Here is a 23,621-nt window from a genome sequence, read left to right as displayed (position 1 = left end):
CTGTGCCACACCTGGAATAATTAAAACCATCAGCAAACACATGAACCAGAATCAGAACTGTCCTTTTGTTCTGGGCAGGATTAAGGGGGGACCGTGGGAGGGAAGAGGGCTCAGATCTCAGTTGGACCTTTTGTGTCAAACAGAGAGGTGAGGGGTTTGTCCACGGGCAGCGGATAGGCAAAGTGGGAGAACAGTTGGATAGGGTGCAGGCTCGCCTGCAGGATAACATCGCAGAGGGCTTAGGAGTAGGGTTGGGACTTAGAGCTGTCATGCAGAAGTGAAGGAACAGAGTGAACAACGGGAGTGGCAGTAAAAGATTTGAGGTAGGAATTTCAGTATTCGCCATTTTGCCTTTAGGCCGGTAAGGATTTGGGAACGGAAATTATTCAGTCCACGTTGGGTGTGGCTGTTGTATACTTGATATTAGGGCCAGATATGAACTGAGACCTATGTAAGAGTATGGGGTGAAGTTTTGAGGTTTGATTTTAGGCATGCCAAAGAGCGTTCTTAAGCACAGACAATTTGGAACCCATCTCAGAAGGTCAAAGAAAAAGGAGAATACAGTCATTTCTTAAGTTGTTACCTGGGTCCAGGCAGCAGCTGGAGGAACGAGCATGAATTGCAGAAGATCGTGTCCCAGCCTATCAGGTGGCAAAGACCAAGGAAGCCCTGGAGTTCTGGAGAAGGCCTAGGTCTGGGGCCCCTCCTGGTACTGGCCAAGACTTAACTTATCAACATGCAGTAGTGGATGTGCTCTAGGAAACAAGGAACCAAGAGACTCTGTTCTGGCGAGTTGGAGAGATAGGAGGACAGGTTTTACAATGAGCCTGAGCCATGTTTACATGGCTTGCCAGTAATGCCCAGAATGTGGATCTTAGGTAGAAAAAGAATCCCAAGGCCCAGAGGTTTCAAACTGCAACAGGCAGCTGTTCAGCTTGTAGGAAGCCAAGGAAACCACACAGTGGGTGGGTGTCAGCAAAGGGAGGTGATGGAGAAACGACAACCAGGGGAGGGGGTCACAGGAGCCCTAAATTCCTCTCCAGTTTCAACACCAAATGTTAGATGGGACAGAAGGAGGCAACATGAATACAAGGAAGTTGCCAACCTCAACAGAAGCAGGCTGTCATTCACTAGAACAGTATAGGGTCCCTCCAGGGGAGTGGAGGAGACTTGAGGGTTTTTTAGAGCAGAAAGGAAACTTCAGCAGTGGAAGATTCCATGTGTACATCCGTTCCTCTCCATCATGGACTTGTAAATGCCAACGTAGGTTGACATGATGACCTTATCAGAAGCGTCCAGTAACCTAACTGCCCACAGATGTTAACAGCTTGTTGACTTTCCTAGCCAGAGCTTTCCAGCTCCTCTGAGACTTTTAGATCATTAACCCTTCCATGACACCAGAGATAAAGGTGCCAGTATTTCACCATTGTGGAAATGTTGCCATCCAGCCAGGGCTGTGGTTTCTGGGCTTTGCGGTTAGATAGGACGACCAAACACTCCACTTTCTCGGTGCCTTCTGACAATGAGAGTCGTTTGTTGGGGATGAGCTCAAATCCTCCCAGTCCTGTGTCCAAAGGGTGTCATGTCTTCAGCAATAGAGTTTGATCTTCAAATTCTGGGAGGCAACCAAAGCCATAGCCTACATTGTCTCAGAGGTGTCTCGACTTCCCCTGACTACAAACTTGAGAGAGTATTTCTCAATCATAATGCCGAGGTTATTTTTAGATACTTCATGGCTCCTAGGGAAGCATTATCCTCCCAAGGTATGTGACACATTATTGAAATCTTACAGAAACCTTATTCAAACTGTGGGAAACAATTGCTAAGATAAAAACTGGCAGTAAACATTTCAATGTGGCAAGGTTAGCAGCATGATTCATATAAGCTGAGAAATAAATCTCTATATGGCTTCCTTACCTTCCTGGGGCTATTAACAGAGGAAATATGGTTACACTCGAATTTATTTATTATATATGTGGATGTTGAAAATATTTTATATTAAGTTATTAATTTAATTAAAACTAATTTTAACTTAATTGATTAAATTAAAAATAATTTTAATCATTGGTAGCTTCTGGTTGGCTTTTGAGTAGTTTAATTTAGCCACGTGCTTAAGTGCACAAGTAGCATTGGCTTCTGTCCACATTCTATTGCCCAGTCCAACCTCCACAGCCTCTATTACTCCTAGATAATAGAAATAGACATCTCAATGTCCACAATGAGCTGAAGAAGTCCTTGGCTCATGCCACTTAAAAAATAATTAGTGTTAAACTCAATGCCTTCTTGACACCACTGACCCACAGAGCAAGCCCAAAGTGCTGCTGCGTTCCTCTTAGTCCTTTAATGTCTGTGGGCCATCGGGGCTTCTGCTTTGTGTGCTGGTCTCCTGAAGTCATATGGGGCAGAGTCACACACTTCTTTCTGCTGAAATCCAGGTATGCAGTGTTGCTGTGTTGTGCAGTATTTCTCTGCAGGTCAAGGACGTGAGTGTGTATGGAGACAACAAAACAGTTTACGAACATCATATGCTACTTGGTGTTTACATCAAGAGTCAGGCCATGAAGTGCAGTAGTTGGTGTAGCAGGCCAGCCTTGGCGCACTGGCATCAGGAGATGTAGCAGGAATGATCCAGGCATAGTACCTCCAGCATGGGCCCCTGAGTGTGGTCAGCTACCTGGTCTACTAATGTGCTGTCTCATGCAGGCAGACTCATTTGCAAGGTACCTGTCCTGGGCTTCCAGATCCTACTCCGACTTGTCCTCTGGTTGGTCCTGGGTGTTCTTCCCATTGGAAATCTTATGTGCTGTGTACCAGTCTGCGGGCAACAGCCAGAACTCAGGTGCTTCCTTTCTCATGTGGCATCTCAGAGGTGTGTGTGTGTGTGTGTGTGTGTGTGTGTGTGTGTGTGTGTGTGTGCGCGCGCGCGATCATGCACGTGTGTACAAGTGATGGCATGCTTGTGGAGATCAGAGGACAACTTGCATGAATCAGTTCTCTCCTCCCATGAGGATTTAAACTCAAGTACTCCTAAAGGCCTCTGCCAGTTCTGTGTTCTAAAAGCCTAGAATTTTGGACAGAAAATTTAGGCTGATGTAGGCACTGGGGAGCTTCATTCGTCTGGAGACCATGGTCACAATTTTTGCTATGGCTACTCTGAATCGCTACATACACTTTTACATTTTTAATTGGCGTGTTGTCTTAAGCAGCATGGTTAAATCAGATGCCAAGCTAGATGCACTTTCAAGCAATGCAAACCAATCACCTTTGAAAGTTATTTGTAGGGAGCTGCGCGGAGAAGTAAAGATGGCGCCTACAGCCAGCCCTGTCCGAATGTGAATAACTTACCACACATGCGCGGGCTTGTCCCCTGTCAGGGCAGCTGTGTGATGAGGTGAATCTGGCGCCCTCCTGTGGTGAACAACAGTACTGCGCATGTGTGTGGTTTTGCACCTGACTTCAGTCTGGCTGGGGCGGTACTATGCTAATGCAAGTTCAATCCGCGCCAATGTCTGGAGGACAAGTAGCTGGGATGACAGTGGGGTGACTCGTGCCCCACCAATCCCTGAAAGAATATTAGCATACTGTTGTGTATATAAGACGAGCAGCTTTGCCGCTCGGCGCTGTAACATTTGAAGCTGTAACACTTGGAGCTGTAACACTTAGAGCTGTAACACTTAGGGCTGGCTGCTGCCACCGCCGCCTCCCTGTGTCAACAATGAAGGTGTCCTGCAGTAAAGGCTTTTGAGAAGAATCCAACCATGTTGCGTCTTCCTTGCTGGCCAAAGTGGGCGTGACAGTTATTTTTCTGAACAAATCTTTTGAGGCAACTCAGCTTGCTTCAGACTGACATTGACATCTCCAGATCATTTGTGTAGGAAACTAAGTGTTGACTGCATAAACCTCTATGCATGTCCCGGCAGTTAAAGCTGAACAAGCAGGACTTGGGCTATAAAATGAGGAGGGGACAACCCACTTGGAGGTCAAGGAGTAATTGGCTCAGAGCCCATGAGCAGTGGAAAGAGCTCCATCTCTTCCCATCTCCCAGGGAACCCTGAGAGTAAGATTTACGCTCCTGCACATTATTTCTAAGCTTCTGTTCCTGCTGAATTATTTCTGTTCTAGGTCATCTCATAGTCCAGCACATAGTCCTTGACTGTATCATATTGTAACATAATGGTACAGAGGGCCTTTCCATGATGCTCCTCACCAAACGGCATTGGAGGGAGGTTTCTGTGAAACTGCAGTGGACTCTAGCAGAGTTTGGAAGCAGGAAGGGGATGTGAGGTTACATGGTACAAAGACCTGTGAGTGTTTCAGCTGTGAGTTCTCCTCTCAGAAAGCACTTTGGCTGACCCTAATCACCACCCATTTCAGTAAGGCAGTTGGCCCAGTGCCTTTGGCTAACTCACACAGGAAGGAAACTCATTAAAATTTATTGGGTAGTTGGGGCTGGAGAGGTGGCACGGAGGTTAAGAGTCAGTACTGCTCTTGCAGAGGAACTGATTTGGTTCCCAGCACCCATGTCAGGGTGCCTAAAACTGCCTGCAACTCCAGGAGATCTGACACCCAGCCTCCAAGGGCATGCACAGTCATGTGCACATGTTGTCACTCAGACACATATGACGGAATTAAAAGTTTAAAGGAAATGAATGTAGAAACAAAATGGACTATGTAGCTACACACAAAGTCTCAAAAGGGAGGGAAGAAGCAAATTAGAAGTCTTTGTTTCCAGGAATGACTCACATCACTGCATGGGAGTTTAGTCATTCAGTGCTCAGTTTCCTAAGCAAGACAACTGAATTTTGCTGTCAGTCTGGGCCAAGCTTGTCTAATTGACACAAAACTTGCTAAGACACGATATAACTCTGAAAAGTGACTGAGTTGTTAGAAGCAAAAGGCGCTGCTTGCCTGTGCTAGGGGCCACTTGGATCCACTTATGTTACCTCCAAAGGTAATAGCTGTTATCATCATCATCGTCAAAATATCAGTATTGCAGACAATAGGATAGTATACTTAAGTGACCGCAAAACTTAAGCCAGAAAACTCCTAAGCCTGATAAGCAACTGCAGCAAAGTTGCAGGGTATAAAATTAACAAACAAATCTGTAGCCTTCCTCTATACAAAAGATAAACAAGCTGAGAAAGAGATTAGGGAAACAACAGCTTTCATAATAGTCCCAAATAATGTAAAAATACCTCAGTGTGACTTTATCAAGCAAGTGAAAGATCTGTGTGACGAGAACTTCGGGTGTCTGAAGAAAGAAATTGAAGAAGATCTCAGAAGATGGAAAGATCTCCCATGCTCATGGCTTGGCAGGATGAAGAGAGTAAACATTGCATATTTCCAAAAGTGACCTACAGTTTCAATGTAATCGCCATGAAAATTCCAATCCATTTCTTCATAGGGTTAGACAGAACAATTTGAAAATTCATTTGGAATAAAAAAAAAAAACCAGGATAGCTAAAACTATCCTCAACAATAAAAGGACTTCCAGGGGAATGACCATCCCTGAACTCAAGCAGTATTACAGAGCCATAATGATAAAAACTGTATGGTGTTGGTACAGAGACAGGAAGTTAGACCAGTGGAATAGAAGTGAAGACCCAGAAATGAACACACACACCTATGGTCACTTGATTTTTGGCAAAAGAGACAAAACTGTCCAGTGGATAAAAGATAGCATTTTCAGCAAATGGTGCCGGTTCCACTGGAGGTCAGCATACGGAAGAGTACAAATCATCCCCTTCTCATTGCCCTGGACAAAGCTTAAGCACAGGTGGATCAAGGACCTCTACATCAAACCAGATACACTCAAACTAATAGAAGCAAAAGTGGGGAAGAATCTTGAACACATGGACACTGGAAAAAATTTCCTGAACAAAACATGAATGGCTTATGCTCTAAGATCCAGAGTAGACAAATGGGACCTCATAAAGCTACAAAGCTTCTGTAAGGCAAAGGACACTGTGCTTAGGACAAAACAGCAACCAACGGATTGGGAAAAGACCTTTATGAATCCTACAACTGATAGAGGGCTGATATCCAAAATATTCCAAGTACTCATGAACTTGGATTTAAGGGAGACTAATAACCCTATTAAAAATTGCAGTAAAGAGCTAAACAAAGAATTCACAGCTGAGGAATATGGAATGGCTGAGAAGCACCAAAAGAAAGGTTCAACATCTTTATTCATAAGGGAAATGCAAGTCAAAACAACCCTGAGATTACCCATCACACCAGTCTGAATGGCTAAGATCAAAAACTCAGGCGACAGAAGGTGCTGGAGCGATGTGAGAAAAACAAACACTCCTCCATTGTCGGTGAGATTGCAGCCTGGTACACCCATTCTGGATATCAGTCTGGAGGTTCCTAAGAAAATTAGACATTGCACTAGCTGAGGACCCAGCTATACCTCTCTTGCATATATACCCAAAAGATGCTCCAACATACAACAGGGCACACGCTCGAGTATGTTCATAGCAGACTTATTTATAATCGTCAGAAAATGAAAAGATCCCAGATGCCCTTCAACAGAGGAGTGGAAACAGAAAATATGGTACATCTACACAATGGAGTACTACAGAGATATCAAAAACAATGACTTCATGAAATTTATAGGCAAATAGAATGAACTAGAAAATATCATCCTGAGGGAGTGAACCCAATGACAGAAACACACACATGGTATGCACTCATTGATAAGTGGATATCAGCCCAAATGCTCAAATTACCCACGACAACATGAAATTCAAGAAGAATGACCAAAATGCTCATGCTTCACTCCTTCTTCAAAGGGGAAGGAGAATACCCATAGGAGGGATAGGGAGGCAGAGTTGAGAACAGAGCCTGAAGGAATGGCCATTCAGAGTCTACCCCACATGTGGCCTATACATATACAGCCTGCAAACTAGATAAGGTGATGAAGCTAAGAGGTGCAGGCTGACAGGAACTGGATATAGATGTCTCCTGAGAGGCACAGCCAGATCATGTCAAAGACAGGGGCGAATGCTAGCAGCAAACCATTGAACTGAGAACTGAACCTCAGGTGGAGGAATTACAGAAAGATTGAAAGAGCTGAAGGGACTTGCAACCACATAAGGACAACCATGCCTGCCAAGCAGAGTTCCCAGTGACTAAACCTCTACCCAATCACTATACAGGGACTGTGCCATGGCTCCATCTGCATGTGTATCAGAGGATGGTCTTCTTGGGCACAAATGGAATGAGCAGCCCTTGGTCCTTGCTAGGCTGGGAAAGTGGATGGAGGTGAAGGGAATACCTTATAGAAGAGGGGAGGGCGATGGTATTCAGACTTATTTCTGGGAAACAAGGAAAGTGAATAACATTTGAATATGAAATGAAAAATATCCAATTAAAAATTAACAGCAACAACATGGTGTTTAGAGCTTCAAATAAAAAAAGCCACAATCAGGATACAGAGAATTGTATGCCTCTGGTTTTCTTCAAATATGCTCAGGGCGCAGGTCAGTTCTGGGCCCAGGCTGGACCAAGCAGGTTCCTGCCGCTGACTGCTCCTCTCTTCCTGTTTCCAGAGGCATCATGCAGATGAATATTGGGCCAGAGATATGGGCAGAGCTGGGCAGAAGTGGCTTTCTGTCCTGTGGTCTCAGGAGTATCTGCATTTCTGGGTGTTCAGCACTCTTCACCACCGGATTTGGGTGCAGGCTTCCTGATTGCTTTAAACTCCCTTATACGATGTTTATATTTCTTGGGAGATATTACAGAAAAATTAATGTTTATCCTATTAATTTGTTCAACACTCTCCACTCATCCACAGAGTATAATTTAGAGGTAACTATATATTTGACAGCAAGCATACACAGTGGGTAATGTATGCATGATGAAGTTGAAATTCACAGAGTTGGGAACACAGTGAACCGTGACTGTGTAACTGCATTTGAATCTCAGTCTGACTGGGAAGTAATTTGATGCCCAGTCCTCATGAGAATGCAGAGATCCATCCCTTCCTGATAGCTGTGGGACTTCAGATGTTGACACTAATGATCAATAAAGAAGTTTCTTAAGAGTGAAGAGTTTGAGATTACTGTTTTATTTAAAAGAATACATCCAATTTACTCAATAGTAACCAGATGTGAGTAGTCAATATATACAGTCTATATCCTTATCAAAATAGCGAATCAACTGCAAGAATAAAACAAAAACAAATAAATACCAAACTTACAAATGAATACAAGAAAAACCAAAAAACCAAAATAATCAAAATTCAAACCAAAATCTAAACAGAGGAATTGTGCTAAACATTCTTCTACTATTCCTTTTGCAGAACAGACTTATACCCTGTGGTTGGCCTTGGAACATAATAGACAAGCAGTTACTGATGGTAATAATCTTTTCAAGCGGAATGTAAGGAGGTCTCTTCTATTAGAGTGGGGTATGAAGGACAAGACCATCCAATACCGAGTATAAAATACATCACAGTCTTTGTCTCAAAGTCTTTCCAATGTTGTAAACTGATCTCCATGAAACCCTTCTGGATGACCCATCAGGACAAGTACAAATTTACACGTGCACAGTCTTTCTGGATGACCAGCAGCTCTTGATTGATGTGCATCAGCACTTCTCTGGGTCCCTCCAAAACTGTACACTTGCTGGAGAGAGGCGAGGTGAAAGTACGGCCTATTAAATCCAAAGAAGTTAAACTAAAGGAGGAAAATGCAGTCCACAATTGCTATGGACATTACAGATGAGATGCAATAGTGGTGTATTTGCTGTGCACACTTTGTTCTCCTCCTGTACCACTTCTCACCAAGGGAGATCTTGTCCTGGTCTATGTCATGTTTGAGTTTCTGCTGGAGAATTTCAGACCTGGCAGAGCAAGGGAAAAAAGGTTTAGTGAGGGGTTGTCAATTCTGCTCTCCCTCTTACATCAGCTCTATTCAGTTGGACAATCCAGCATGACCTGTCAGCTGAGGTCAGTCCCTGCATCCCCAAGTGTCATAGAGTACCTGGGCTTGGATCTGTATCTCAGCTTTTAAAACTGCTAGAATTTGGGGTTGGGGATTTAGCTCAGTGGTAGAGCACTTGCCTAGCAAGTGCAAGGCCCTGGGTTCAGTCCCCAGCTCCGGAAAAAAAAGAATAAAAGAAAACTGCTAGAATTTGAACTGTGGACTATGTACTGTAATGGAATTAAGAAAAAAATGAGCATATTTTCCCACTTGTCCAGGTATATGACATGGAATAATAACATTGTGGCTATGTCTGAATCTGAGGTAAAGAGAGGTATGAGCAACCTAGAATACTATGTGGATCCCTTCTGGAGAACATGCCCAGAACTGAGGTGAAAGTTCTGATTATGTTTGCAGTGAAGGAACCTGCCTGGGTTCCATTTTAACCGCTGTACCTGCAAATACACAGAGAAGCCATCTCACATCAAATCCATGGGAAGTGCATAGATCCTGTAATCACTGAGAATGTGCTCCATGCAAATCTTCCCAGCATACACTGGGAATATTAAAGGTGATTGTGATGTAGAAACACACCAGCACCCCTGTAAGTCTATGGCTAGTGTAAGGCAATTTGTGAGAGGACAGAAGAGAAAATGTCCTCAGATCTTTCCGGAGAGATCACAGGAAGAGAGGAGTAGAAAATACCAAGAAATGCAGAGGATCATATATATTGTTTCATGGCCAAAATTCACATGAACTGTACCAGAATAATACTTTGAGTAGCTCTTTAGCTGCGTGAGGCTGAAATCCATGTGGGTGGTCATTCACCCAAAAAGGGTATTTATGTAAGGAAAGGATATTTAAACGGCTTCTTCCAGCCTGTGTTCCTACCTGAACATTAATGCTTAATGTAAAGATTCCCCAGGATACGCTGGAGGCATAAAAACAAATGTTGAGTGGGATACGTAAATAGTGACCGAAGCCTCTAGACAGCTCAGTCAGTGATGTGCTGGCCTCCTATAAGCCGGCATAGACTCAGGGTTCTTTCCCTATTACCAGTCTTGCTTAGCAAGTTCCCAAGGCTGTGTAGAGCTGTCTTGTTCCCCAACAAAGGATCATATGTTTGTGGTGGACTAGACTCTTGTTCTTGTTCACTCTTTCAGACTTTCCCCACAGTGTGCAGCTTCTTCTAATCGGAGAACTCTTTACCATAGCCTGAGTTACTTCATGCCCAAAGCTAGAATCATAGGAAATCTCCATAACCAGGATCCAAATCAACAAATCTTCTCCCCATAATGTGATTGTGCCACAGATATTTTGAGTGAGTAAGTAAAAGCTTGCATGGATTATCTCAGACTGAATCAGAATCCATGGACAGGCTCTGCACTATGGTACATTTTTACTCCTTGGCTGATGGACATCTGGATAGATTCTCCTTCCAGGCTACTCTGGGACCACTACAACACTGACGCTCCCTTGTTGCAATGGCAACACCTACTCCTTGTGGTGGAATCACTGGGTTAACTAAAACTTCTGTTCCACTTTCTGAACATGGCTTCTCATAGGCCTATCTGTTCTTACACTCCCAGACCCATCTGAAGTTCTACATTTATCCTAACCCCATTGAGGCTGACATTAACTGAGAGAAAATGATTTTGATTAAGACACTTGCAGAATGCTACACAGATAACATAGGGGAGGGCTTTGGATTATCTGTGCACCTAAAGGGGCTCCAGAAATTGGCCTGTTCTTGCACCACAGCATAGCTATGGGACTTTTGCTGGATGACGATACAACTCCAAGCAACTCAAATTCTCAATGAATAAAATTCAAGCCAGACTCCCAGGGGAAGCTGTAGTGTGCCAAGGTAGCTGGAAAGAAATGGTAGCAGGCAATGTGGAAAGCAACCTTGGAGAAGACACAGTGAGTGACACAACCTTCCAGTGGGCTTTCACAATTCACAAAGAATGGAGAAGCAACATAAACTCATGGATTTTATAGAGAAGCCTTGCCCTTACCTCCCTGTACTCCTTTCCTTTGATGTGCTCCAAAGGATTTCAATCCAGATCAGTAGTTTTCCCCTAATCACTTGAAAATCTACATTACAGGTATTTTTGTGTCCTCTTTTTGGGGGTTGCATTTCTAAAGGACTTTATTGTCCTGCTTCTACACCATTACAAAAAGGGACCTGCAAGCTCCAGGCCTGTACCATTTCTTACCACTGTGAAACATGCCTCACTTGAACATATTTCCCACTCCTCCCCAGACTTCACAAGATAATTCTGTTATGAATTTTTTGAAAACAGAATAAATTAATACCTTAAATGTCCTTTTGCTGTACAGAGCTAGATGGAGATGCTTAATGACTGGGCAGCTGTATTTCATGTTTCATGGATGTAATGTGAACTCTTAGAGTACTTTTCTCATGAAACTTGGAAATAGAGGGAAACACAGGTTCACTAGTGAAAACACACAAACATACACACACACACACACACACACACACACACACAAACACTCACCCACGCTCCTATATATAAATTCCCATACCGAAAAGACTTGAAAAATCAACCAGCATTAGAAAAACACACAGCATGATCATAAACATGCTCATCCACTGCTGGTAAACACACACACACACACACACACAGACAGATACACACTCACATGCACAAATGAAAGCTTTGCTCTTATGCAGCACATTTCCTGTTGAGTGAGGAATTACTGGGAACAATGCTGTGTACAAGTCTCTTAGACTCAAGCAGGCTGTGCTGCCCTGGCCTGTACTCATTTCCACTTCAGGAAACCTTTCTATGCAGATACTTGATGGTCCTACAAGTAAGTTACATGTTCTGCACAGATAGCCTAAACAACACAACATCAAATTCCCAAGAGAAAGATTTCTAGGAAAAGACTCCATCGAGCTCTATGCTGACTCATCATAGGCCCCTCACTAAAACTACCCTGTTCCCTTCTTAGAAGACCTTGGAAGCATCAGAGAAGGCAGTGACTCATGGTCAGTTCCCAGGAACTTTCATCACATTAGAGCTCATGTGATATTAAAACAACCTCAATGTCAGTCAGAAAAAGGCTAAATAAATAACATACAGTGACTTTTCTGAAACGCAGCACTGTGTACAATATTGAGAGGGAATCTATCCTGAAAGAATGCCGTGCCCATGATATAGTCAGCAGAGCAATGTCAGCAGAGGGATGCACTACAGGATTCCATGCAAGATCATGGTGAAGCCAATAAGACAAACCAGAACCTTCCTGGGGGATACCTCTGTCCAGGTAAAGTGAAGAAATCTAATCCTTATTTTGAAAATAACTGAATGGTTTAAGAATGTGTTGAGAAAATAAGAGAGAGGGCTCCACCTGGAACTGGACCGGTGATGCAAAGACTGCTGGCCAGCACAAAACAGGAAGCTTCAGGTTTGTTGAAAGACCTGAGCTTAGAGGACTAAGTTAGATAATGACTGCACAAAATTGCTTGTCATGAACTGGCCTCCCGCATGCTCCCTATGATGCAGGTCAGCACAGCAATGCACCTTTCTTGGTGAGAATTGGGGGTACATATGGATAACTTTGTTCTTGAAGTCTCAAATCTCTCATGCCAACCCTCAGCCTTTGAGAAACCTTTTCCACATCCTTGCTCTTCTAACCAGCTTCACATTGTTAGGCCCAGATATGAACTCTCCAGGAGCACTCAAATAAGACAGGACTGACATGCTGCTCCTCAGGCTCTGTAGTTACCCAAGATCTATGAAGTATGAAGACACCATCTTCATATACAGGGAGAAGAGGGGAGGAAGAACAAAAGCCACCACAAATGACAATGACAACCCCTCTTTGCCATTTCCACCAGGGTCTTCCCCCGGGAATATTCTGGTTTGACTTATTTCCTGGAGTCTCAAAGGTCCCTGTAAAGAAAATGAGCTCCAGGCTTTTGATTCATCCCTCAAAGCCCTGTTCTAGTCTAAAGAGGGGCCCCCACATAGCACCCTCCACACATAATGCCATATAGTGCTGTGCTGTGTGATCAACCTATCTCCCTTAATAAACTGCAGATTCTCAACGAGCAGGAGCATTTGCTTTCCAAACATGCCGTTTCTTGAAAAAGGGCAATCTCCACAGAAAGCCTTGTAAACCATCACATAAATGAACACTTGGATGAGACAGAGGACAGTACATGGATAAGTCAATAGACAGTTTCAGTGTTTTGTCTATGTTTATGTTAAGACATGAGGACAACCTGACCCTGAGGCCTAATCCTACCTGCTGTTGCTTGGCTCTGGGGACACAGATGTTCATTCCGGCCTCTTCACAGAGCCTCTTTGCCTCCACATAGGATGCTGGCAGTTCAGTCTGCTCCACCAGCAGGTCTCTCTTGTCATTCAGTAAAATCTGTATATTGTTCTTCAATTGAGCTTGTTCACGCAGGAGCTGGGAGTGCCTGATGCTGAACCACAAACAAACAATGGTAAATCCCAGCCAGCTTCTATTTGCCTGTCACTCTTGCAAGTCCAGTCATCCTTTCAAGGGTCCTCATCCCCAGACATCCCCAGAATAGAGCCACACTATACAAATTAGCACCAATTAGAGGGGGTCAAATCCAGAATTCACATTCCACATGAATCAAAGTACTTCTGAAAATCCTGACGCTAAGACAGTTTATATAAATCCAGGTAGAAGAGATGGTCCATATGGGTGCTTATATATCTATGGTGTGCTAAAACCATCTTCACATAGTGCGGAAATCCCCTCTGAGGGGTAGTTGAAGACCCAATAGCTATACAATCTTTCCATGTGTTTCTCATGCATCACAGATCTTTAAATCTCCTGTCAGAGTCCTACAGGTTCAGAGTTGATTGATATTCCCATCATGGTTAAAAACTTTCTATCTAGAGGATCCTCAATGGGGAAAATAACAATTGGAGGGTCTTCTACACACTTCCCATGTAGGACAACTGAGTCCAAGAGCTACAAATCTAAGACCCTTGCCAGGAGGCAGGCTTCTTATTAAGAGTCAGACACTACGGAACCAGAGCCCTGAGTTTGGTTCAAAGTCATACAGGACAGAAGCATTTCCTGCCTAGTGCTGGGTTCTCATCTCTGTCAGCGACCCACCGGTAGAAAGTGTTCACTTGTATGAGCTCCTTGTACCTCTCCATGGCATCACTTATTGAGTTGGTCATCATTTGCATAGCCATCATTCTCCTCTCATGTTCGGATTGAAGTATTGGCAATTCGACATCCAGCCTGTGTTGGGACATGGCCCAAGGAACAAATAACCATCTGAACTCATGATTTCAGAATTAGATGAATTGTAAATAAAAAAACTCAATAAAAATTTAAAATTTAAGTAATGAGGGGGAAGAATGTGGCAAACACAAAGACCAGAGCAAAAACACAACAGTGAGACTCCAACAACATTTCTTTCAAGGAAATATTTCTACGCAAATCAGCAAACATATATTTTGAAATAAGACTCTTTAAAAGGCCATGGAGATATGGTTCTGCAAAGACCCTCTATACTGGAGTGGGTGGAGCCTGTGAAATGCCTGTTTGGGAATAACAAATGTCCAGAATTTATTACCACAATCACCATTTCTAGGTCACAATGAACGGTCTCTTGATAGGTAAAAAACAAAATAAAATAAAATAAAATAAAGTCAAAAATAAATAAAGTTCAAATCAGGCAAAAAAAGATTACGTTAAATCAGACTATTGACTGGATTACTTAAAGCCAGTTTATGCCACATACTTGCTCCTTTGAACTGGGTCCTATTTGTGCTGATTAAACTTATCATCTTGCGCACAGGACAACAGAGCCAGGTTACCAGGTCCAAGGAGCTGACTGGCAAGAGTTGGCCAGGTAAGCATGAAGGCATTGCCTAGTTCCATAAGAAGTTTTCTCCAGTCTGTGCCAGAGCCTTGGGTCAGATAGTTGTGATGACATTTCTTTTGTTTTGAAAACAGGGATTCTCAAACCTTGTTTCCTACTGTTCCATGAATTCCCAGAGGGCATAACTACTTTGACAGGGAAGAGGATTTGTAACCCCTCCTTCCCTCAGGAGAGTCCTATCTACCACCTAAGTAAATAGAAGATGCAAAGTGCTCAGTTGATCCCTGTGGGCTTCCATACCATCATGACCTGCAAACTGTCCATCACACAAATCCTCAGATCCCATCAAACTCCCCAGACTCCCTGACCGTGAGCATAAAACCCCCAGATACTTTCACATACATACATACCAACCCATATACAAACACAAGGAGAATCCCAACTACATGCATGGAGGTGCCATAGAATCAGTGTATAATGATCAAAATCAGAGGAAAAGAGGGATGACATACAGGCATTTCTTTCCCTCACTTAGAGGCAGCAAGTGTGACCAGGTCTTTCTAGCTGTTAACAGAACCAACGCTCATCCAAGGAGCTCAGGGTCAAGTACAAAAGAGGTTGACCCTAAACACACAGCACCTAGCTTATCTCACAAGCAAATGCCTGCCAAGGCTCCTTAAAATCCAGGATGAGAGGTGAAACTCTCTCGTGCTATGAGGAAATCTTGGGTTAGCAGAGAGAAAGCACAAGACAGTGAACAGGTAACTGGGCATAATGACTACCTGAGGTCCCAATCATCATAGATATAAAAGTCCAGGATTTGATAAAGTTCATCCCTCTCAAATTTACACTTCTGGATTTCAAGTTTGAGTTCCTCCAGTTCCTTTCGACACTTCTCTTGCTCACTGATGACAATTTGGGATGATGTCTTCCTACCAAATCCTGATAGATAAATAGATAGATAGATAAACCCAAGTGAATTTGCATATTTTATGGCCCATGGGCAGAAAAGATCATTCTGAATCTCAAGAGGAGGTTGAGGAAGGGGAAATGGTAGAGACTGGGTGAATCCCTGAAAGAGCAGAAAAGCTTTCTTGAACTGGATTCTTAAGCTATGTCCCTCTTCCCAAGCTCTAATGCCATACACGTGCCACACTCACTATTACAGGACCCCTGGCACTGAAAGTTGTAACCTGACTGAGACATAAACATCTGGGACGTTGTTATCTCATATCAGCTGTGGTGCAGATAATCCTGGAGTTCATAATGCTTAGCAGCATCAAGCTCTAATCATGTGTGTTCCAGCCCAAAGTGTCTGAGAACTCAATTCATTTCCCGGGGTGCATCCTTCCTTGTTCTGGCCATCAGAGGCTTATGTAACCTACAGTAATCTAGAGGATGAAGTGCTTCAACTCCCAACCATGGATGGTCACATTGTTAATCTCACAGTGCCTCCTCCTGCCATTCATTGACACTCACAATTAAAAAGCTTCCAGAAAAGAAACTGAAGACTTACCACTTTCTGACTTTCTCTCAAATTAATGATCAGGAACTCCTGACTCTTGGTTTGCCTTTGAGAAATACCAAGGCTCCTGCTTGTAAGGCCTAGTCTTAGAAGGCACATCTCAAAACTACCTCCTTGAGGATGTTCCCCAACTCTGCCCAGGACTCACCAAGCCTTCCCCAGAATGATTTCCTCCTTCCTGTTTTACTAGAGAGGAGGTCATCTTCCTTCTGCCTTGGTGTGGTCTCTCCTTGATCAACACTTTCCTTCCGAAATAGCCTGAGCAGCTGGCGAAACATGCCTGCTTGTGAACCCAAAGGGAACTGAAGGAATATCCCAAAGGCAGTTGGTGTCACCACAACACTGGTGACATCACAGAAGATTCTAGGGATCTCTTAGATACAATAGATTGTCCAGTGAGGGGCTTACTGATGATGTCACTGGGAAGTTCTAAGGCCTACCTGCTAACTAGCTTTACCCAAATGGATCAATTTCTGTGGGGGCCCTTTCCTCCAGTCTCTCATATGTCACTGGGAATACTGTTTGGCAACCTCTATTCCAAAGCTAGATGTTTCTCTCTGCTTCATTAGAGGTCATCAATACTTTTGCTGGGGAGAGCTGCTTACAACCCTGAATTAGAGAACAGATTTTTCTTAGCACCCAAATCTCTAGGGACTAAGGAGGAGGGAGTTTTTTCTTAAAAGTAAATCTACTACTGGAAACAATGCATGTGACACACATTTCGATTCCTAAGGTTTTCCCTTTTTCGGGAGGCCAATATATTTCTTCTAGACCCTTGAGTGTATAAAACCTGGGAATATTTGCTTGCTGTGCAGTCCTTGACAGCTGACATTGTTTCCATTTACATATCCATGTATTTCACAGAATGAATGGTCTATAATCCTATTTTTTGCAATAAAAACTCCTTTTTCTTGGGAACATATGGATCAACTTCAGGCCATTTATAAAATAATAAATTTCTGTACCTTTTATATATTAAGTTGGACATCCTCCCTTTCACAAATATAACAAGACAATTAAATTGGACATCACTGAACAAACATCAACCTGGACCATGTGTTACCACATTGTAACCACATAGCCATCCCTTCTCCAATATCATTCTTCCTGAATTTCCAGTTCCAATCATGAGGATATTGGGGCTACACGCTGAACTTATACTCATAGCAAACATAAAAATCAGGCGGATGGGCAGGGAGTGGAATGGCCTAAGGTTAGGCTAAGCCTCAATTTTAATGGGTCCATACGTTCAGGAGGGAGTCCATTTGGCATTGTCATCTGTGGCTTCTGTGTTCTTATCCTGGGTGTGCTGAATCTGTGATAAGATGCCACCTAACCTCACAGACATCAGGGTGAAAATCATGTATGACTTTTCTGGGAAGAACTCTGCCTTTTCCTACCATCTGGAGTTATACAACATCACTATGCACAGCTCACAAGAGAGGGATGGAGATTGTGGAGGCCTTAGAAGTTGAGGATCTTTTCTGATTAAGGCCCATATTTTTTCCTATGTAATTTTTCCCTTGCTCTTTCCCTAATGATGGTTGACTTCATTCCTGGCCTGAAGTAAACTGGATTCCAAGGTTTTGGATTAGGCAAGCCCCTATTTTTGAGATGAAAGGCCCAGCAAGGGATCCCACTGCATACAGGTTCCTATTCCCAAGGAAGTTGTTGCTGCAGAATCACAGCATGGGGGCAGCAGCACAGGATATCTCCCAGCTTTCTCTCCTGCACCTGCTGCAACTGTAATAAGGCTGTTTGTTTGTTTGCTTGCTTTTTATTGGAAATACCTACAAAGCTGGTCAGAGTTGATACAGGCCTTTAATCCCAGCACCCACTAGGTGTTTTTTTAAAAATTATTTTGTAATTGTTATAATTCATGTTGTTTCCTTTGGTAATTCCCTCTACCTATTTGCTCTGTACCTAGAATACTAAGCCCATGCTCTGCACGTTCCTATGATTCATGTCACTGATTTTATTCTTACTGTGCACACCACAGATGATCACATTATTTACTTCCAAATAAGGAAAACAGACAGAAAGAAGAGTGTTAACTTGTATGGTCTCAGGTAGCCAACACATCCTGAGTGTAGGTTGGCTTCCCAATCTTTTGGATTCCTCTAGCTCCTGGCTTTGAGATGACAGTCCCTGCAGAAGTCTCTAGTTGGGTGGCAGAGTGCCTGGAATGGCCAACAACATGGCAGTCCCCTGAAGGTGAAGGCTGGCCCTTCAGTACCTCTGCAGCCTGAGGCAGTGGTCTGCCAGGAACAAAAGAGCACTTGGCCAGAGCTGTTAGGGGACTGCATTTTGCGTGAGTTGTGGGACCTGGATGAGCAGAGGCCTCCAGAGTCCTGATAAAGGGAAGCAGAGCCACACAGATGTGACGGGAACAGTGGATTTTTGATCTGCAAATTCTCCATTTCATTTATCTTTGCTGTGTACACAGTATGTGTGAATGACAAGGGCATCCTACTTCATCACATCCAGTCTCTCTCCATCTTAAAGCGTTTGCTAGTGTAAACATAGTAGAGTTAATTCAGCAATACATTGTGTCCCATTTTGTTAACGAACTTTATTTTATTTTTATTTATATATATTTCTTATTTACTTAACATGCTGCTCACTGCCCCCTTATACCTAATTACTCTCTCCCACAATCCTTCCTCAATTCTCCTCGCTCATTCTTCTCTGAGTGTATGAGGGCCAGCTATCTCAGTACTTTCACCAAAGCCAATTTACCTTTCCTGGGGGCATTGCTGAGGATGCTGGTAATGGATGCCTTGGACTTGCCTTTCTTCATGCTCCACTTTGCTGGCTTTGGGAAGTTGGTGCAGAACTGTCTGAACTTGGAACTTCATCCAGATGGTACAGAAGAAGCAATTGTTTTGTTAATATTCTTGACAGTATATTTCCATCAAACGTATTCCTACTAATATCCTACAATGACAAAGGTAATAGGACACTACACATCTCTTCCAGGAGTTTCCAGTTCTGAGAACAGCAGAGTGGAAGCCCTCAAAGCTGGCACAGTTAAGTGAGGTCACAGAGAGTACCTAAGGGCACACTGCTGCTTTCCTAGAGGACCTCCTAGGGACTTATATCTATACACCCATATCTAGCTTTGGTGGATATACATATATACATACATACATACATACATACATACATACATACATACATATATATATATATATACATACACACACACACACACACATACACACACACATATGTATGGGCCCCATGTAGGGCACACACTGAACGTCTGTTCCTTCAGTCCTTGCTCTAAACTTTGACTCCATATCCCTTCCTATGTATATTTTTGTTCCCACTTTTAAGAAGGTATGGGAGCATCCTCATTTTGGTCAGCCTTCTTCTTGAGCTTCCTGAGGTCTACATATTGCATCTTGGGTGATTCGAGCATTTGGGCTAATATCCACTTATCAATGTGTGCATACCAAGTGTGTTTTTCTGTGATTTGGTTACCTCATTCATTTTCTAGTTTATTCCATTTGCCTATGAATTTCATGAAGTCATCTCCATTGTGTAGATGTACCACATTTTTCAAATCCATTCCTCTCTTGAAGGGCATCTGGGTTCTTTCCAGCTTCTGGCTAATATAAGTAAGGCTGCTATGAACTTAGTGGAGCGTGTGTCTTTGTTGTATGTTGGAGCATCTTTTGGGTGTATGCCCAGGACAGGTATAGCTGTGTCCTCAGGTAGTGGAATGTCCAATTTTCTGAGGAACCTCCAGACTGATTTCCAGAATGGTTGTACCAGTTTGCAATCCCAGCAACAATGGAGGAGTGTTCTTCCTCCACATCCTCACCAGCATCTGTTGTCACCTGAGTTTTTGATCTTAGCCATTCTGACTGGTGTGAGGTGGAATCTCAGGGTTGCTTTGATTTGTATTTCCCTGGTGACTAAGAATGTTGAACATTTCTTTAGGTGCCTTTCAGCCATTCAATATTCCTCAACTGAGAATGTTTTTTTTTTTTTTTAGCTCTGTACCCTATTTTTAAAAGGGTTATTTGGCTCTCTGGAGTCTAACTTGAGTTCTTTGTATATTTTGGATATTAGTCCTCTATCAGATGTAAGATTGGTAAAGATTTTTTTCCTAATCTGTTGGTTGCCGTTTTTGTCCTTACAGAAGCTTTGCAGTTTTATGAGGTCCCATCTTCTATTCTTGATCTTAGAGCATAAGCCATTGATGTTTTGTTCAGGAAATTTTCCCAGTGCCCATGTATTCGAGACTCTTCCCCACTCTTTTCTATTAGTTTGAGTGTTTCTGGTTTGATGTGGAGGTCCTTGATCCACTGGGACTTAAGCTTTGTACAGGGTGATAATAATGGATCGATTTGCATTCTTCTACATGCTGGCCTCCAGCTGAACCAGCACCATTTGTTGAAAATGCTATCTTTAGGCAGTCAGGACTGAGATGACATCTGAGGAGAGCTTGGCAGAAAAGCTGGGCTGGAAGGACAGGCTGGGTGAGAGCCACACAGGGAAGATCCGGGACCCCTGCTGATGTCACTCTCAGCTGTGAGCAGCCACCTTTCCCAGGGACAATGTGGGATTGAGTGGCCCAGCCACCCTGCTGTCACTGCTGCCCCCTCAGAACAGCCCCAGCTAGAGCCAGCTGAACCACAGTGTGGACACACTCCCAGGCCACTGTGGCCCAGCCCTGCCTGAGAGGATGAGCATTTCAGATGTGGGGGCTGGAGGAAGAGCCAGAGCTTAGTATCACCCTCACCCTTCAGATGCTGATGCACGGGAAGGAGGTGGGCAGCATCATTGGGAAGAAGGGAGAGACTGTAAAGCGAATCCAGGAGCAGAGCAATGCCCGGATCACCATCTCCGAGGGCTCCTGCCCTGAGCGAATTACCACCATCACTGGCTCCACAGCTGCCGTCTTCCATGCAGTCTCCGTGATGACCTTCAAGCTGGATGAGGACCTTTGTGCTGCTCCTGCAAATGGTGTTAGTGTCTGCAGACCACCAGTGACCTCGCGCCTTGTCATCCCTGCCAGCCAGTGTGAATCACTGATTGGGAAGGCAGGCATCAGAATCAAGGAGATCCGAGAGACACTGGGAGCCCAGGTGCAGGTGGCAGGGTCCTGCTTTCAAATTCCACAGAGCGAGCTGTCACTGTGTCTGGGGTGCCTGACGCCATCATCATGTGTGTGTGCCAGATCTGTGCTGTTATCCTGGAGTCCCCTAGGTACCGGCCTCCTCTCCAGGAACCAGGGTTTCTCTGTCCAGGGTCAGGATGGAGCAGTGACCCTTGCAGAGGTCACCAAGCTCCAGCAGCTCTCAGGCCATGCAGTTCCCTTTGCATCATCCAGGGTGGTGCCAGGACTGGATCCCAGCACACAGACCAGCTTGCAGGAGTTTCTGGTTCCCAATGATCTGATTGGCTGTGTGATCTGGCTACAGGGCAGCAAGATCAGTGAGATCTGGCAGATGTCAGGGGCACACATTAAGATCAGGAACAAAGCAGAGGGTGCTGGGGAGCGGCTTGTGACCATCACTAGCTCACCGGTCTCCATTGCCCTGGCTTAGTACCACATCACTCCATGGGCCACCGCCAGGCTTGGATGCCTACATTGCCAAGATGGCAGTGGCCAGTGGGAACAAGAAAGCTGAAAGGCAGAAATTCTCCCCCTACTGAGGCACAGGCGGGGTCAGGCAGGACCGCCTGCAGGGGCTGCCTCTACATCCTTCCTGCCCGAGGAGACTCCACCACAGTGTCTCAAGCACCAGTAATGCCAGATGCATGGATGCACCCCCTACCTGCCCCATCTTTGGAGATCCTCCTCAGAGAGGGGACAGTTTCTGGCCCAGGGTTCTAGGAGTTTGGCAGCCCCAGAGCAGGGGCTCCACCCCTTCAGACCTCTGCTTGGATGCAGGGAGTGGCTGGAGCCTCCCCAGTGCAGTGCATGGGAGAGGCTACTCTTGTCCTCTCCATCCCTTTGGGCTTCTTCCTGCTGCCCCAGTGGGAATTGAAGGAGAGTGAGGGGTGGCTGGGGCCAAGATTCTCTTCATCCCCTGCATATCCTGCTGCTTCCACTGACACCCTTTTTGAATGGAATAGACATGCTGGGCTTCTGGGGGGATTTGGTGGTGGGGTAACCCATAGACAGGGCTCTGCCTAAAGCAGGGGTTATGGCCTGGGGGCAGGGGCCCAGTTCTCAGCAGCAGACACTCTGTACAGTTTTTTCAATCCCCGTGTTTGAATAAATATTCTGAGTGACAAAAAAAAAATGCTATCTTTCTTTCATAGGATGGTTTTAGATCCTTTGTCAGAGATCAAGTGACCATAGGTAGGCGGGTTCAATTCTGGGTCTTCAATTCTGTTCCACTGATCTATCTGCCTTTCTCTGTATCAATACCATACAGTTTTTCCGACTATTGCTCTGTAATACTGCTTGAGGTCTGGGATGGTGATTCTCCCAAAAGTTCTGTTATTGTTATTTGCTATCCCGGCTTTAGGTTTTTCCAAATGAATTTGCAAATGGCTCTTTCTATCTCTATAAAGAATCTAGTAGGATTTCTGATGGGGATTGCATTAAATCCGTAGATTGCTTTTGGCAAAATGGACATTTTTTAAACCATATTAATCCTGCCAATCCATGAGCATGTGAGATCTTTCCATCTCCTGAGATCTTCAATTTCTTTCTTCAGAGACTTGAAGTTCTTGTCATACAGATCTTTCACTTGCTTTCATACCATGATATTTTGTATTATTTGGGACTATTGTGAAAGGTGTCATTTCCCTAATTTCTTTCTCAGCCTGTTTATCCTTTGAGTAGAGGAAGGCTACTGATTTGTTGAAGCTAATTTTATAAGCTGAGAGTTTGCTGAAGTTGTTGATCAGGTTACATAATTCTCTGGTGAAAATTTGGGGTCATTTAAGTATACTATCTTTTTATCTTTAATATTGATATTTTGACTTCTTCCCTTCTAATTTTTATCCGTTTGACCTTTCATTGTCTGATTGCTCTGTATAGGATTTCAAGTACCATATTGAATAAGTAGGGAGAGAGTGGGCAGCCTTGTGTAGTCCCTGATTTTAGTGGTTTTACTTCAAGTTTCTCTCCATTTAGTTTGATGTTAGCTACTGGTTTATTGTATATTGCTTTTGATATTTTTAGATATGGACCTTGACTACATGATCTTTCCAGGACTTTTATCATGAAAGGGTGTTCAATGATGTCAAATCCTTTCTCAACATCTAATGAAATAATCATGTGTTTCTTATCTTTGTGTTTGTTTATATAGTAGATTACGTTATTGAATTCTCATATATTAAACCATCCCTG

The 23,621-nt window shown here is 43.8% G+C and overlaps 1 protein-coding gene and 1 pseudogene across 4 annotated transcripts; one reads left to right on the top strand and one right to left on the bottom strand.

Annotated features, from left to right (window-relative positions):
* Positions 1–8,055: 8,055 nt before the first annotated feature.
* On the bottom strand, positions 8,056–20,820 carry Spetex2el7 (Spetex-2E protein like 7). Of its 4 annotated transcripts, none has more exons than XM_063267832.1 (5): positions 19,040–20,820; positions 15,558–15,717; positions 14,058–14,189; positions 13,206–13,389; positions 8,056–8,847 (listed from the first exon to the last, which is right to left on the bottom strand). In XM_063267832.1, exons 1-5 carry the CDS (start codon positions 19,098–19,100, stop codon positions 8,842–8,844), a joined length of 543 nt encoding a protein of 180 aa, XP_063123902.1. In that variant the 5' UTR covers positions 19,101–20,820; the 3' UTR covers positions 8,056–8,841. The 4 variants fall into 4 exon arrangements, with proteins under 4 accessions (XP_063123902.1, XP_063123903.1, XP_038940288.2 ...); XM_063267833.1 differs by having other exon boundaries at positions 14,094–14,189; positions 19,040–19,146; XM_039084360.2 differs by lacking the exon at positions 19,040–20,820 and adding an exon at positions 16,449–16,891.
* Positions 19,467–22,392, top strand: Pcbp4-ps4 (poly(rC) binding protein 4, pseudogene 4; annotated as a pseudogene).
* Positions 22,393–23,621: the final 1,229 nt, after the last annotated feature.

This window comes from Rattus norvegicus, chromosome 9 (genome assembly GCF_036323735.1).
Source record: "Rattus norvegicus strain BN/NHsdMcwi chromosome 9, GRCr8, whole genome shotgun sequence".
Lineage (NCBI taxonomy): Eukaryota > Metazoa > Chordata > Mammalia > Rodentia > Muridae > Rattus > Rattus norvegicus.
This window is presented reverse-complemented; position numbering and strand designations above follow the sequence as displayed.

Excerpts from the sequence above, each read along its gene's own strand:
- Spetex2el7 (XM_039084360.2), bottom strand. The coding sequence starts at position 16,578 with ATGTTTCGCCAGCTGCTCAGGCTATTTCGGAAGGAAAGTGTTGATCAA. Across the intron at positions 15,718-16,448 it reads ATCATTCTGGGGAAGGCTTG|GATTTGGTAGGAAGACATCA; the intron begins GTGAGTCCTGGG and ends TTTATCTATCAG. Across the intron at positions 14,190-15,557 it reads TATGATGATTGGGACCTCAG|GCTGGATGTCGAATTGCCAA; the intron begins GTAGTCATTATG and ends GTCCCAACACAG.